General features: G+C 41.8%; 1 protein-coding gene and 1 long non-coding RNA gene across 2 annotated transcripts in view; one reads left to right on the forward strand and one right to left on the reverse strand.

The window, feature by feature from the left end:
• Positions 1-238: 238 nt before the first annotated feature.
• Positions 239-14,890, forward strand: part of LOC114013514 (uncharacterized) — a 44,335-nt gene continuing 29,683 nt past the window's right edge. The window contains exon 1 of the long non-coding RNA XR_008747490.1: positions 239-370. This is a non-coding gene — a long non-coding RNA (uncharacterized LOC114013514). The remainder of the gene's footprint in view (positions 371-14,890) is intronic.
• On the reverse strand, positions 2,091-6,464 carry LOC101924472 (C-C chemokine receptor type 5-like). Its single transcript, XM_055806111.1, has 2 exons — positions 6,283-6,464; positions 2,091-5,613 (listed from the first exon to the last, which is right to left on the reverse strand). The coding sequence occupies exon 2, from the start codon at positions 5,600-5,602 to the stop codon at positions 4,532-4,534; it is 1,071 nt and encodes a 356-aa protein (XP_055662086.1). The 5' UTR covers positions 5,603-5,613; positions 6,283-6,464; the 3' UTR covers positions 2,091-4,531.

Here is a 14,890-nt window from a genome sequence, read left to right on the forward strand (position 1 = left end):
GGAGCAGGCGAGGCGCATGCGCCGCCGGAGATGTGGGTGGGGAGGGGGCGGGGGGCGGCTCCACGCCGTGACGTGACGGCGCGTGCGCTGCGGCGGGCTGCCGGCGTGGGGCGCGGAGCGCGGGAAGGGAGCGCTGAGGGAGGGCGCGCGCAGCCGGTCTCCGCCGCTCCCCGCCGCTCCCCCCGCTCCTCCCGCTCCTCCCGCTCCTCCCGCTCGCGTCCTCGGCGGGCGGGGAGGGCGCTCGGCGGCCCGTGGTGATCTGTGGTGATCTGTGGTGATCGAGTAACGGGGCCGGTGTGACCGGCCTCCTGTTGCCCTGTAGACGGGCTCGTTATCCGGTGCGCAGCGCCAATTCACACACCGAGTCGAGGTATTTCTGTTCCTTTATTCTATAGTTTGTGCAGAGGAGGGGGTGAGGTGGCCACCCACCAATGCCTCGCCCCTCGACTGTCAAAACTTTACGTTGTTTATACCGTTCAGCAAGCAAAGACACCAACCTTCATCGGTTAAAAGTTACACAATTCCTTTACAGGCATGGGTACTGGTGCCGCCGTCTTCTGCTGGGGGGGGTATCGCAGCTGCCAGGCTCTGGGAGAGGTTGGGAGTGTGAGCATCCCGTTCCCATCCACGTTTCAAACCTTATCGCTTTCCAAAGGAAATGCGGTGTGGAATGTATTTTTACTCTTGTCATTTCCAAGCTATGGAAAAGAACGTCAAATGCGCTCCTTTCAGAGCAGATGGCTGGAATCCGGGCACGAGTTGTGTGCAAAACTTGTGCAGGAGCTGAGTAAGCCTCACTTCTCCCATCTGCCTGAGTCTGTACGAGGTGACCATGCCCGCTCATCCAGTGGACCTCCGTTCTTAGTGGCCGTGAGTGTTTTCTAAGGCTCCCTGCTGTTTGTGTAATATTGATGCTGCCCGTCGTGGAGGTAGTCATTTTGACAGAAGACCCTCTTAGGAAAAGTTTCGAAAGGAAAATACCGAAAGCGTTGCCGGGGTAGTGACTGTTCGGTAGCATGAAACCTTACATGCCACACGATGGCACCGTAATCTTAAGAACTGAAGGGGAAGCGTGCATGCAAGGCTACTGGAATTGTTAGGTGTTAGCTCTTCGGTCACTAGGGCGGATCCTAAACACACTAAAAATTCTTTTGTATGCTTATTTACTTTAAAATCACTTAATAGTAATCTTCTAGGATCAGAGTGAATTGTGTGAGATAGTGCTTTTCCCATCTGTAAAAATAAAATCAAATGTAATGACAACCAAACTAGCATATTTATTATTAGATTATTAGCGACAAGGGTTAAGAACACTGGAGTTATCTTGGTGGCCCTGTGTTATTTGATGATGCTAACTCTTAGGCAGGAGAAATTCAGGGTATTAAAAGTGGACTGCTTGTGCAAAAAGTGGATTCGTTGCCTGGTGTGCAGTAAGTCAGTTTTCACACACAGGGAGACATTGCTTATTTATTTCAGGTTTGCACAAAGCTGGGGGCTAGATGGTGGTATTCCACAAAGCAAGCACCCCAAACGGGATATTTCACTATATGCACAAAACCAGCAGTTAGTCAATGCCAAAATCCCTCCTTTTTACACTGATTTGTTACTAATTTGCATATAATTGTAATATGTTTACACAACTGTTTCTACTATCATGCATGCTCGGGGAGGATTCTTCACTCGGGCAAGGGTCTTTTTGACCTAGGGGTGTAATTTTTAGTATTATGATAAGGGTGGTTCAGTTAAGGATACATGAACTTTTAAGTTTTCTTGCCAAGTTGGTAATGCACACAAAACATCCTCCAAGTATCCTTGACTGTCTCTTCAAAGCCTAATAGTTCCAGAGTGTCCTTGCTCAAAGAATGGCTGTGTACCTTTCTGATTACAGCACAAACTTGTCAACTTAACATGTATAAAGTATATCTTGCACAAAACAATACCATTCTAAATTTTCTGAGTCATCCTTCAACATACTCTTTCAGCATCATAGCAACCTGTTATGACAAAGAAATTCTCTTCTTTTTTCCTTCTTCTGGGCTATTTAAAAAAAAAAAAAAAAGAAGGAGGGCAGGAGGGGGAGGATCAAGAAGTCTAACACACAAAAGTCAACCAACTTTAATGGATTGTATAATAATACAAAATATTACAATCTATTAGCAGAGTCCTTAATGGAATGCACCAGCAATGCTACCAAATGCCTTATGTTGTATTACCTTCTTGAATGTGGATCACAGTTCACTACAGTAGCTGAGTTCTGGCTTGTTCTCATTCACTGAAGCATGGTCCCTTCTTGGTGAGGTGATAGCAGCTCTTGATAAGCTGCTGATCCACTGGGCCACCAATCTCTTAAGTTCCATCTGTTTTAGAAGCTGCTTGTTGCTTGGAAAGGTCCATGCTGTAAAAGAGAACACTGTGAAGGATCCATGCTGCTTTTTGGCATGCCTCTTGGAAAGCTTGTCAGTGTGCTCCTGCATGTTTGATTGTTGTACTTCGTTCCTGCAGGGCTGGTCAAGATACATACACTGCCTGGCATCAAAGCCCTACAAAGTAACTTCTTAAAGACAAGGTGTCTTAAGGGTCAAATGGAAGTTCTTGTCCAGAGCAGAATAAAATATAAAAATGTTTTCATGAAGGTATTCTAGAAGGAGGGGAAAAGGCCAGCCTATCTAGAAGTTACTGCAAGTAGCTTTCTATCAGTTTAAAAAATAAATGCATGTATTTATAATTTTATGCTGAAATTACCCATTTTCTGCTTATACTGTTATAGTTACCTGTTTTAAAAGAACAAAGTCCAGAAAGTAACTGATGCACAGGGTCTTAAAAAGCACTGCAGCTGAAAATCTTGTAAATTAGAAGGTGTAGTATACTTTTGTTACACTTCCCATGTGGATGTAGTCCAAAAGTGGTGCTTAATATGACAAAACTGAGTAACTTAAAACAAGTGGTTTGATAAGCAAGATTTCCCTATTTCACTTACTGATTTCATATGCACTTGGCAATGTAAAATATCTTTGAGGCTGCTTGAAACATTTGCTTCTTTGAAAATATTATTTAAAAGGCTATCTACGGGAATTGGGAAACAGAAATTGCCCTGCTGGAGAAGAACAGCAATCAAAATATTCACTTTTCATTTCCTGTCTCCAGAGTTATTCAAACTCATCTGTTTTAGGGGAAATAAATGCTAGAAAGGACAACTCAACCTAAATTGATTAATAGTGCGATTATGGTATGATCTTAAGTGTGTGAGTATCCCCATATTTATTTCATCTTTTCTATGTGTTCAAGTGCTTTGTAGGATCTGAGCTTTAAGGGGAAGCCCAGTCATATTTGATCATCAGTCTTACTAATTATAGAAGATTCGACTCTCTGTAAAACTCCTAAATGGCAGAAAAAATCCTTGTCATAGCCCCCATATGATAGCTGCTTCTAAAACATAAAAAGGGATGCACTGTGCCCTTGACTCTCTAGAACAGAAATTATTTTCACTTACTCATATGTTTTGATAACTTAAATGTCTGTAGCATATGCTTATCTCTAAAAACATCTGGCTGAACCCTGTTCAGAAATCATTTTCACACCTCTAATGCTGTTGTGGTTTTGCAGCCATTACAACTTCATTTGTGTTATATTTTGAAGTTTTTCTCTTATGTAGGCTAGAAAAATGACAAGCAAAATCACTGTACTAAGAAGCTAAAGTGTGATTGACTCATTGTCCACATTTGATGTAACCTGGTTAAAGCTCCATGTGCAATACTTTATTTTTAAAATATTGTAAACACATTGATTTTCTGATCAATGATAGATCATTATATTAGCTTTTTAGTATGAATAGCATATAAAAAAGCAGTTGATGAAAACAGAGCCTTCTGAAATACCAAACTCTCAAGTCACTGACATAGCAACACCTAACAGTTAAAACTCTTAAGAGAAAGATCCAAGAGGTTGATATTCAACCATAAGCAAAGAAAAATATACCTTGAAATATCAGAGTTTATTCTAAATGTAATAAAAATTCACATGCTACTTGTAAATATTCTGTATCACAGACCTCAGTGATTTTGTGTTATTTATAGAGATACACAACTAGGCTAGTGAAAGATGTGACCAAGACTGGGTTTAAATGACTGAGATACCTTGTGTAAAGTACAGTCAAGAAATATTTCCAAAGAACCAGTGCCAATTTCTAACCTCTAGTTCACTTCAAAAAATTAGTTTATGAGCCTGCTAGCTTAGTCCCTCAGCTTTTGTGTGGCTTTGGGCCCTATAGTACAAAACTATGCTTTTACATTCAGAAAATAAGAGAACGCTTTTCCCACCGAATCCCACATTAGCATATCTAGGTATCTAGTTTCATACATCCTTTTAATTTACCTACAAATACCCAAATGTATGAGCAAATACAAGCTTTGGTACATATGTACTCTGTGATTTTTGCAGCTGCCTTAGAGCCAGTATCCAGGACAAATTCTGCAGGCTTTCATCAAAGATTTGATTTAACAAAAGTCAATTCCACTTTTTCGCTAGACACAACTTACAATGCAGCAGAAACTTCCTGCTCTCCAGTAGATTGTGTGTAGGTGGAGCTAGCTCGTTCAGCTGTGTCAACATAGAAAACAGGACAGTATTTAGAGAAGTGGAATGCAATCTGCTTTCTGAAAAAGCTATGAAGATACTTCCTAAATTTTTCTCCGGCAAAGGCATAAATGACAGGGTTGATACAACAGTGGATCATTGATATTGTTTCTGTCACTTGGGTTGCTTTGTGCAGCTGACCACTGCCTTCACAAGTAGTGATGGAAAATGCACCTTGAAAATCACGCAAGAGAATGCAAATGTTATATGGTGCCCAGAAAAAAAAGTAGGCAATCATTATGATAAAAATAAGCCTGACTGCTTTATGTTTCTTCTCATTCCTACATTGCAGTAATGTTTTTATAATTTGTGTGTAGCTGCAGATCATAATTAACATAGGAATAACAAGTCCCAGGATGTTCATTTTTAAGGTCAAGAATTGCTTCCATACATTTCTCTGCTCTGACGGATAATGAGCACTGCAGGTATAACGTGAATTTTCCTTTTGAGTTTTGTGAAATACTATCCCAGGAACAGAAGCAAAAATAGCAACAGCCCAAGTGACAACACTAGTGAGGATGCCATAGGTAACTGTCCTAGCTTTTAAGGCAAACACTGCATGCACTATGGCCAGGTACCTGTCTAGGGTCAACAGGATTATGAAAAAGATGCCGCTGTAGAAGCCAAGGAGGTAGACGCCTGAGAGAATTCTGCACAGCGCCTCCCCAAAAATCCAGTCATGAACAGCGTAATAAGCCCAAAAAGGGAGAGAAAATATAAACAGCAAATCAGATATTGCCAAATTAAGCAGGTAGATGTCAGTCATGCTCTTCAGTCTCTTGTATTTTACCAGGATAAGGACAACAAGCATGTTGCCTATGAGGCCAAATATCACCACTAAAGAATAAAGCGGTGGCAAAAGGTTTGCTGCAAAGTGCTTTTCCTCAGTTCCCATGCATGGTGCTGAATCACCGTAGTCAAATTCTGTTGTCAGTGACCAGTCGGCTAAGTCTGTGGTATGGTTTTCCATGGCTTGTTTGTCTGGAAAGGAAGAAAAGGATGTTAAACTAGAGGAAACGCTAAGCTTGGCAGTGAGGGGAATGAAACATGCTGGCGTCCTCATCTGGAACGGTTTTTGCTTTTGAGCACACAAGCATTACTACGTCAAGGTCTGGAAGTGAATGAAGTTGCAGAGCTCCCAGCAAACCCATCTATATACCTATGAAGTCACGTTGCCGCATGTTGGAAGTGTGGTGCGTGTCATTTCCTACGTGTACACGGTCTGAAGCGTTCTTCCTCCTCAGCAGAGCCTGTCAGCTAACTGACCCAGCCAGAAGCAGAGGAATGATGAATGTCATCTCAGCAGTGAGAAGTTCAGGGCTGCTGTGCTCAGCAGTGGCTTTGCAAAGGGGCAGAGCAAGCCAGCAAGGCAGCAACAGGAACGCGGAGCAGTTGGCTCGCAGAGCGTAGCCATGTTTCTCCCTGGGACCTGGCCACCTTCCCGTCGTTCCAACCCGTAGTGTAGCCCTCACCCAGGGACGGCCAGGCACTTTGGCAATAAATTGGTGCCTGCAAAGGCACTGTGACAGGGGTCAAAGACAACTGAGTGGTGCATGTTCAGGTTGTGACTTCCTGGGAGTCTTAATGCCTCTGGGAATCAGGTCACTGGAGGTATAGAAATGACCTTTGCGCAGTCCTAGGCATACCCACCTGGTGGACCTGCTGTCCTGGGTGTTGCAGAGCAGCAAGATGGCCGTGTTGGTCTGGGTCAAAATGGCAAACGCCGTGTGCCGTTACAGAGTCTGGGTCAGGCGCAGGCCATGGAAGTGTGCTGGTGTTAGGGAGTTCTGGAATGAAAGTGGTGCGCAGTCATGTAGAAAGAAGAGAGAGGTAACCACCTTGTCAAATGGCATAAAAGATGACAGTTGCTATCAGTGTTGCGCATCTCCCTGCCAACTGAACAACCTCCCCAGTGCTTGGGGATGAAGAAAGTTTTGATTCCATGTTTCAGTAGCTGTTTAGCAGCTGTGGTTCAGGAGCTCCAAGGTTTAGATTGGTTAAGTGTCTTGGAGAGGGCACAAAGGCAAAAGGCAGATATGGCCATCACTAGGAGAGTGCACTAGCAGTTCTTTGCGTGTAGCGGCTGTTTGGTATCGTCCTTCATCCTGTCAATCGATGTTTCCAGTGAAGTGACACAGTAACTGAGGAAGTGTAAGGCTTGCCCAAACTCTCTGTCCCTCCATTTTTGTTTTGGGGACTGTTGGAGGGATTGGGCTACCCCTGCAAGAAGGAGTCCCAGCCTGGGAGGTAAGTGGGCAGCAGAGCTATGAAAGCCCTCAGGCGAGTTCTGTTATAGTGGGAGCAGATGAAGGCTTATGACTTTGGTGTCAGCCCTTCCTGTTGCCAAACCCTTCCCCTTTCCCAAGTGCCGGGTAGGACTGTGAGCCAGATGCAGGAGCATAACATTGTGTAGTTTGGTCTGTGAACAAGTTGAGGAGAACTGTCTTCTCACAGACCCCCGGAGAAAATGGAAGAACTCCTGTGTGTCCCCTAAGAAGCTGGGAAGAAGATTTTGTGAAGACGGGTGTTCAGAGGGACCAATGTGCTTCCTGGTCACTTTAGTGGGGAAGTGAAATTGATGCGTGTGGCAGCCACTCAAATAGAGCTGTTTGCTGTCTGGTAAAAGGGCTGCTCTTTCTTCCTGTGTCACCACGACTGCTTTTATCAGACACTTCATTGCAGATTGGTGGCTGTTCCTAGCAGGCTTATGGGTTTGAATTCTGCATCTTCCTGCCAGTTTGATGCCTTCACCAAGGCAGTTGGATGTTCTCTTGACAAAAGCAAAGGACCGTTCCTGACACAGAAGACTTCAGGTGGTACATCTGCCCCAACTTGCTGTGTGATCCCTGCCCACTCATACATACATGAGCACAGCTGTGTTTGCTCCTTTCCTGCTTACAGCCCTGCCGTACGCTTTTTTCAATGGCAACCTCTAGCCTGTGTGACTGCAGGCATCTTTTTCAGAGCCCACATTCTGAAAAACACCACTTCATTCTCTCTGCACTTGAGTTCTGCAAGACTAAATGTAACTGAAGAAACTCAGCCCATGGCTGGTATGACACAGGGGCAGGCCCTCAGTCTTCTTTTTTTGGTATAAGCTCACAATGGCCCATTTTGATTTACAGCCTGTGAAATCTCTGAAGTGTCTCTTTGTGTCTCTCTAGACAAAACTGCCCAGCTGAAGGGAGTATTTTCTGATGTAAGCACAGATCTCTCGAAATGCTAATGTCCATATCTTGATTATGTCAGAGTGGTTAACTTAGCTAAACCTAAGGAGAGGTCTTGTGGAAGGGACTGGTTGCTAGGTCTTTGACCACTTTCCCATGACCTTACAAATGAGGATCTGAGTCCATCTGCCCCCAAATATGAATCTGCCCCCCAAAAAAGGAGGAAGCTTTATTGAAGAAAAATCTGCACCTTCTAAACAAAAATAAGTGCTGCTTTTGCAGACTTTTTTTCCCACCCCTTCTCCACATCTGGCTGTCAACTCTGCTCCTAACAGTATCAGGAATGAGACCATCCATGTTCAGACCTTACTTTAGCATGTTGAGTATGGCATGAAGTCTTCTTCTGGAGAACAAGGAATAAGAGAAAATTGGTGTGTTTTAATAGTTTGTGTCTCAGCTTTGCCTAGATACAATTTCTTGGGGAGAAAATAAGTACTGTCAAACTCCTCAAAGACCAGCTTTCAGGAAGCTATGGCAATCTCTGTGAAACAGTTTTTTTCCACAGCCGTGCTAACTACATAGTAATTACAATACTGAGATAATGGTTTTGTTGGTAAAGGAAGTGGCTGTGGTTCAGGTGTATTGACAGTAAGTTGATTTTAAAGTATCTAAGGGTTTATATTTCTTAAGGACTTTCAGCAACCCTTTTTTTAAAAAAAAAAAAAATAAAAATAAAACCCTTTTTGGTCCAAAGCATTAACTTCTTTATCTCTGAACTACCAAGAATTGGGCACTTCACCAATATTTAATATTCCCTTCATCTAGATCTGCTAAGTCTATGTTGCATGCCCTAACAATACCAGTCCCTGGTACTGCATATAGCTAAATATCCTCATTTCTTATGTGTCAGTCAGCTGTGCTGTATACTGGGATTATGGAATGTGGCTACAACACAGTGCCAAACCCAGAACATCCTGTCTTAATGATCCTGCACCTGTGTGATGGTCATGCATAAACATGGGTATGAAAAACACCTGAGTCATAAACCCAGAGTGGGATTTTATGAGTATGTGATTGATAGTGTTCATGCAAATATTATTGCAAAATGCTGCCTTGATATTACTGTGGTAATTCTTGTCACGACAGTCCCTTTTTCCTGCTAACTGCTGTCTCGGTGCCTTCCCTCCTTTTCCACTGCCTTCTTGGAATGACAACCACCTCTTCTCTGCATCTTATTTTCTTTCTTTCAACCCTTTTTGCAGGCTTAAATTGTGTTCTCCTCTCTGAGTGCTTCCGTCCGCTAGTTGAGCCCCATTCCTCTAACCTAGCCTTTGCTTCAGAAGCCTCTGTCTGCAAAAGTACCTACTACCCTGAATTGTGTATAGTATACAGCACATGCTGACAATGGGAACTGCAGGTATTAATTTGGAAACCAGAAAAAGGAATTGTAAGTTTTGTGCTTTATCCTATAATCTCAGTGTTTTAGGAAACAGCATTGGCCATTAGCTAGAATGCTTCACTGGGTTAATCAAGCTGGCTTGTTTACCTAACTAGAGATATATGACTGTTTTTATGTTTCCTGGTTGCGAGGAAAAAAACCCAAAGATATCCCTGCAAGATCTCTGAAGAAAGAATATTTCAAAAAGAGGTCTGTATTATTTTGAATACAGTTTATATAAATGCAGTATTTCTAGAAATCTGAAATCTGCTATAGAAATTCTGTTGCTCTGGTTGAAACTAGCAGTCATGCAGTTTTCAAGAAGAGCTCTCCATAGAAAAGCTGCAAATTCATGCCTCTGTATCAGACTGAGTTTCAGGTCAGAGCTCTTTGTTTTTAAAGAGGCAAAGATTTTATTAAAGTGAGTTTAAGTTCATTTGCACAGTGCTATAAAATGGTAACAATTAAAAAGGTGTAGTGGATGGAGGTAAAATGCTAAACCACACTGCATGTAAACAGGTTCCATAAGATAGAGTATTTAAAATACATCAGATTTTCTGTAGTTGTCCTGTGAGAAGAATAAGTACTCTTCACTCAAATAAGCTGTTTTGTCTTTGCAGTAACAGTTTTAACATGCAGATTTCCATCATTATATATCATCTTTAGAGAAAAAATCAAAGAGGCATACTCTATTATAGTTCTTACTTAGATCAATCTCTGAAGATATATTTCTTTGCTTACCTGGACCCTCTGCTCAAGTCTTCTAGTGGTTCTGTCCTTTAAAAATAGTGTATTCTATTTAACATATCCTGTATATTTCTCCAGGGTATTTTTTTAAAGATGAGTACACTGGCAAGATTCCATAAGTATTTTACACCTCAGGCAGTAGACTACCTAAGCAACTACTAATTACTGAGGGGGGAGGGGGGGGGTAACAGGAAAAAAAAATAGCAAAGATGACTTACCATGTCTCTTATGGTGCAAGTGATGGCCTGGATTTACATCAAGAGTAACACCAAACTGGTTTGACAGTCACAGTAAGAAGGTCAAAAACACCTCTTCCTGCCTCAAGAAGGATGTATCAGTTTGAAAACTTTTAGCAAACAAAACTGTGTTCATTTAAAAAAAATCAAGGAGCAGTTCTCTTTTTTCTAAAAATGGTTCATCAGATGTTACTTTTCTAACTGTGAGATGTGCAGAGATGTTGAAATTGTGGAGGATCCTCCTAGGAGCTGAACTCAAGGTTTCACAACCCACAGCTGTAGTTTTAGAAAAAGGTTTTTATATTGTTTTCTCTTTTTCATTTAGCTAACATCTTTGAATCAAGAGCAGTTTACATGAGGTTCATCCCTTTACATTTCTCAGTAATTATATTTCTTTTATGGTTTTTGTCCCTGAAGTGGGACCTTTTGAATAAAGCTGCCACTTTTATTCAGAATTACCTGTGCTTTCTTTTGGCTTGCTCTGAGTTGCAGTCCTTATATTTTAGGAGATATGATTGATTCTGTTTTTCTCTAACTGGTCATTTGGACTGTGGGTTTTTTATTATTTTAACCCCTGTCATAAGACTGTGACTTAGTCTGTTCAGTGAAAGTTCTGACCTTCTTTTAAAGCAACACTGTTGCTTACTTTTTGGAATTAAGCTTCAGAAAAGCCTGATAGAATCTCATTTCTTATCAACTTATTTCCATGTGGGTGATCCCCGTGACTTTTAGAATTAAACTGATGCTGCACTGGGAGCAGCTTTTTAGATCCTCCTTAGACATCAGAGAAACCACACAGGAGGTAGGAAAGGTACAGAGGAAGCAAGAAAGAGATGGTGCCTTATCAGATGCCTGAGAACCCTTGAGAGAGAAACCCTGAGGAGATAACTAATAAAGTGCAACCCCCTGCCTCCCCTTGATATCTCTTTGGAGGGTTCTGGAGTATCTCATCCTGTCAACCTTGAAGGCACTAAAGACATGTCTTTCCTGCACTCAGTCCTTAGTATCCTTAAAAGATTTTAAAATGCCAAAATCCATTGAGATGTCTTGCTTCGGATGCTGTCATTCCTTAATGGAAGTCAAGGGAATCACAACTTCTGAATTACATCTCACATCTGGGAGAAGACAGTAAAAAGCAAAAAGCTCAGCCTGTTTTCCTGAACCTGTCTTTGCATGAGGGACTAATCAAGGTCTTTATTCTGTGGGCTAGATAGATTTTTCTCTTCCTATCCTAATCAGCTGTTCTGATGAGCTGGAGTCTCAATATCAAAATCAATGGCCACCGTAGAGTATTCTAAGGGTACGTTCACACTGCCTTACTTAATGGACTATATTAGACCCCCTATACAGTCAGTGGAAAGAGCTGCTTCTGAAAATGTTTCCACTACACCTAAATCAAGCTCCTAATTGCTGCTGCACTTTGCTGACAAAAACCTGCATTTTCATCATTAATCCTTTGCAAACAAGGTATTGTATCAATTGTATTCAATGTGTAATTCCTCAACAGTCTATATACTGAACTTAACAGACTTTTAAGGATTTCTTTCTGAAGCGTGCTTCATTGTTCACTGTTTGTTACATATTACTGAACCTACTGGAGACTAATACCTTTCATAATCTCACACTATATGAACAAGGGAAACTGTCTTAAACCTGTTGCTGGACTTGCACATTTTACATCAAGCTTTTGATTCTGAAATATGCTCTTACAAAACTGTTCTCAAACTTTTGAACTAACAACAACTTAAAATTAAGACATGGTAGGCTGGTCTTCAGAAATAGTCCCTTGTTCCCACAGATTCATTGACTTTATTAATGTTTGGTTTTGTTGCTTATAGCTTTTCATTCTCATAGCACAGTGATCAGCAAGCGTAGCTGGATATTTCATTTACTGATGAGCACTATAAGGTGTTGTATGCCAACAGAGGGCCTCTGCCATTCATGGTTATAGCAGCTTACTAAGGGGAATCGTTTTGCTCTGCTCACCAGCTGGCTCTTACAGCTGGATGAGAGACTCCCCACAGAGGCGTGAATAGCTATGACACTTGGCAGCTCAAATATGGGGACAGGCTCTGGCAACAGGCATCTGGACTGTGACTTGATTATCAGCACCTACATGATATGCTCAATTAGCTCTACACCAGCTGCAGATAAGCAGAGCTTTACAGTGGCTGTAGGCGTGTCTGGGACCCTTGTGCTCTTTGCTGGGCACTGGGGTGCTCGTGGTGTGTTGTTCATCAGTGTGGGTAGGGCAAGATCTTTCTTTTGTCTCCCTCTCCACTCGCCTACTCCCCACTCTCAATGGGCCCCTGCGGGACTTGGTCCCCCATCCAGTCTGAAGCTCCATCACACCAGCCTGGGACTGGCAGTCTTGCTGCTGCGTCACCCCCTCTTCCCTGCTGCCCTCTGTCTGACTCCATCCAGTGTGTGTGTAAACACTGACGTATGGACAATGCAAGCAGCACATCCATTGTTACAAGTCAGATTTTTTTCAGCTTTTCTCAATCCCTTGCCCAGCATCACTTTGAGAAAGTGCACTGCTGCTTGCCATGAACTACAGCAGATTTTAAGAACCTTCACCTACAGATGCGCATCATAATTTTACCAAGAAATTGAAGCTATTGTTCCAGTATCAGAAGGAATAATACAGTGGGTTAATATAGGTTGGTATTTTACCTATTAACAGTTTTACTTTCAGAGATGAGTAGGAGTTATGTTTAGTAGAGTGGCACTCATTCCCTCCATAAAGACATTCCTGGAATGGCAGTGGGTTTTGTTCCTTGCCTATGGGGCTCAAGTTGTTGTACTCAGCAAGTATGCAACCATGTACACTGTCAAGTAAAACTGTGTTTGTCAGTCTGTTCTATCTAGTGACTGATGATATGATTCATTTTCACAGTAATCAGGCCATCACACTGATGTATCCAGTATATAAATGGTATGGCACTCCCCCGAGGAGATGTCATCATTTATGTGAAATCTGCACCAGTACTGAAACATCTACTAGGACATAGACCAGATGCTCACATACCACTGTGACATACCAATGTCATCAAGCAGAATTATGGGTACTGAAATTTGAAACTGCAACTAACAGTTTCCATTCAAGTTAGTACAAACTTGTACCACCTGAAGAAGAAAGACTGGGGAAAAAAATGCCTAGGACAGAATGGCAGATATCTTTCTTAGAGGTACAAAATATAATAGTGCACAACACTCTTAATCAAATTCTATAGCTACAGCAAAGCAGATCATACTTTTCATCTGAGAAGAGGTCTAATGAAGACATGTGAACACAGACTGGATGCATTTCTTTTTCCATTGGTTCCCCCAACTGTATCTCATTTTCTTACTTGTTACATTCACAAAATCCATGTCCAGGTTATGTTAGTATAAACATATCCTTCATTATATCAGTAATAGTTAAAAGTCTTTGTTTTGAAGAGGCTGAATAAAGACATCCAGCTAAAACTACTTTGTTGCTTAGGGCTTTTTTTTATCAAGCTTTTCTTTCAGGCTGTTGAGTTCTTGTAACTAATCTTTTGCTGCCGTCATACAATCACACACAATCTTACATCTGTGAGCTATATTTTTTTGAGGAAAAGGGGGGGGGGGAAGAAAATGGAGGGGGGGGGGGAATGTTATATACCATACCCTAAGCTTTCTGTCATGGAGATTGGTAAAAAAAAAGAAGCCAGCAAAACATTTCACAGTTTTGAATAAGCTGGGGTACAAAATAAACAACAACCTCTGGAAGACAAAAGCACTTCTACATGGTTGTTTACTGGCAGTAAGATCAAGGGTTTTTTCCCCTCTGTAATTCTTCTGTTTTCTGTTTGTTTCTCTCTTGTAAATCTTGCACACACATAATTATCCATTGCAGCACATATTAATGCTGTTGTCATGGTATTATTTTTGTTTTGGCTTCCCCCAAGCTGCTCTTAACTGAACTAGCTGTGTTTCCTCATGCAGTGAGGGGGAAGAGAGCGTTGCTTCCTTTTACCATTTTTGTCCAGGCTTCTGATGTGTGCTGCCCTGTTTTATATATAAGGGTTTATCATAGTACAATAGACCTTGCTTGTGGCCCATAGCTATGCATTTCACAAATTTTTGACTCTCAGAATATAATTTTTACGTAGGCCTTTAATTCTCAGAGTTTTCAGTTTTCAGGTATATTTATAATACATAAATTCTAGGTCTAGAGGTGCTGTTTGGGGCTATATCAACACTACATCAACCGTGAATTGGAAATACTCCTCACTCTACATGTAGATCCTGGGCCTTTGATCAGGCAGGCTGGGAAAATCACACACCAAATTTCTTCCCAATGAAAACTAGGTCACAGAAAGTATGGACAGAGTCTGTATAATGACAAGGTGTGTGCCAGGACCCAGGAACCAGAAAGTACTTTTAAAAGCATGCTAAAGATTAGATGTAGTCTGTAATTGTCCATACCTCATGATAGCATCCCTGGAAGTTATGTCCAAATGGCTCCTTCACTTTCATCCACTTCGTTTTCATTCCATTCAAAAAGTATGGTATCAGGATAGGTTGTGTTGTTAATGTCATGTGGCTAGCGTCCTACTGTCACAACCTTGTAGACAGTTCTGCAAAGCTGATTGCCACTTGAAGGTTTGTGCAGATTTGCACATTGACCAGGGTATCTGATA

Source organism: Falco peregrinus, chromosome 5 (assembly GCF_023634155.1).
Source record: "Falco peregrinus isolate bFalPer1 chromosome 5, bFalPer1.pri, whole genome shotgun sequence".
In the NCBI taxonomy this organism is placed as follows: Eukaryota; Metazoa; Chordata; class Aves; order Falconiformes; family Falconidae; genus Falco; species Falco peregrinus.

Coding starts and splice junctions, on each gene's coding strand:
- LOC101924472 (XM_055806111.1), bottom strand. CDS start 5,602: ATGGAAAACCATACCACAGACTTAGCCGACTGGTCACTGACAACAGAA.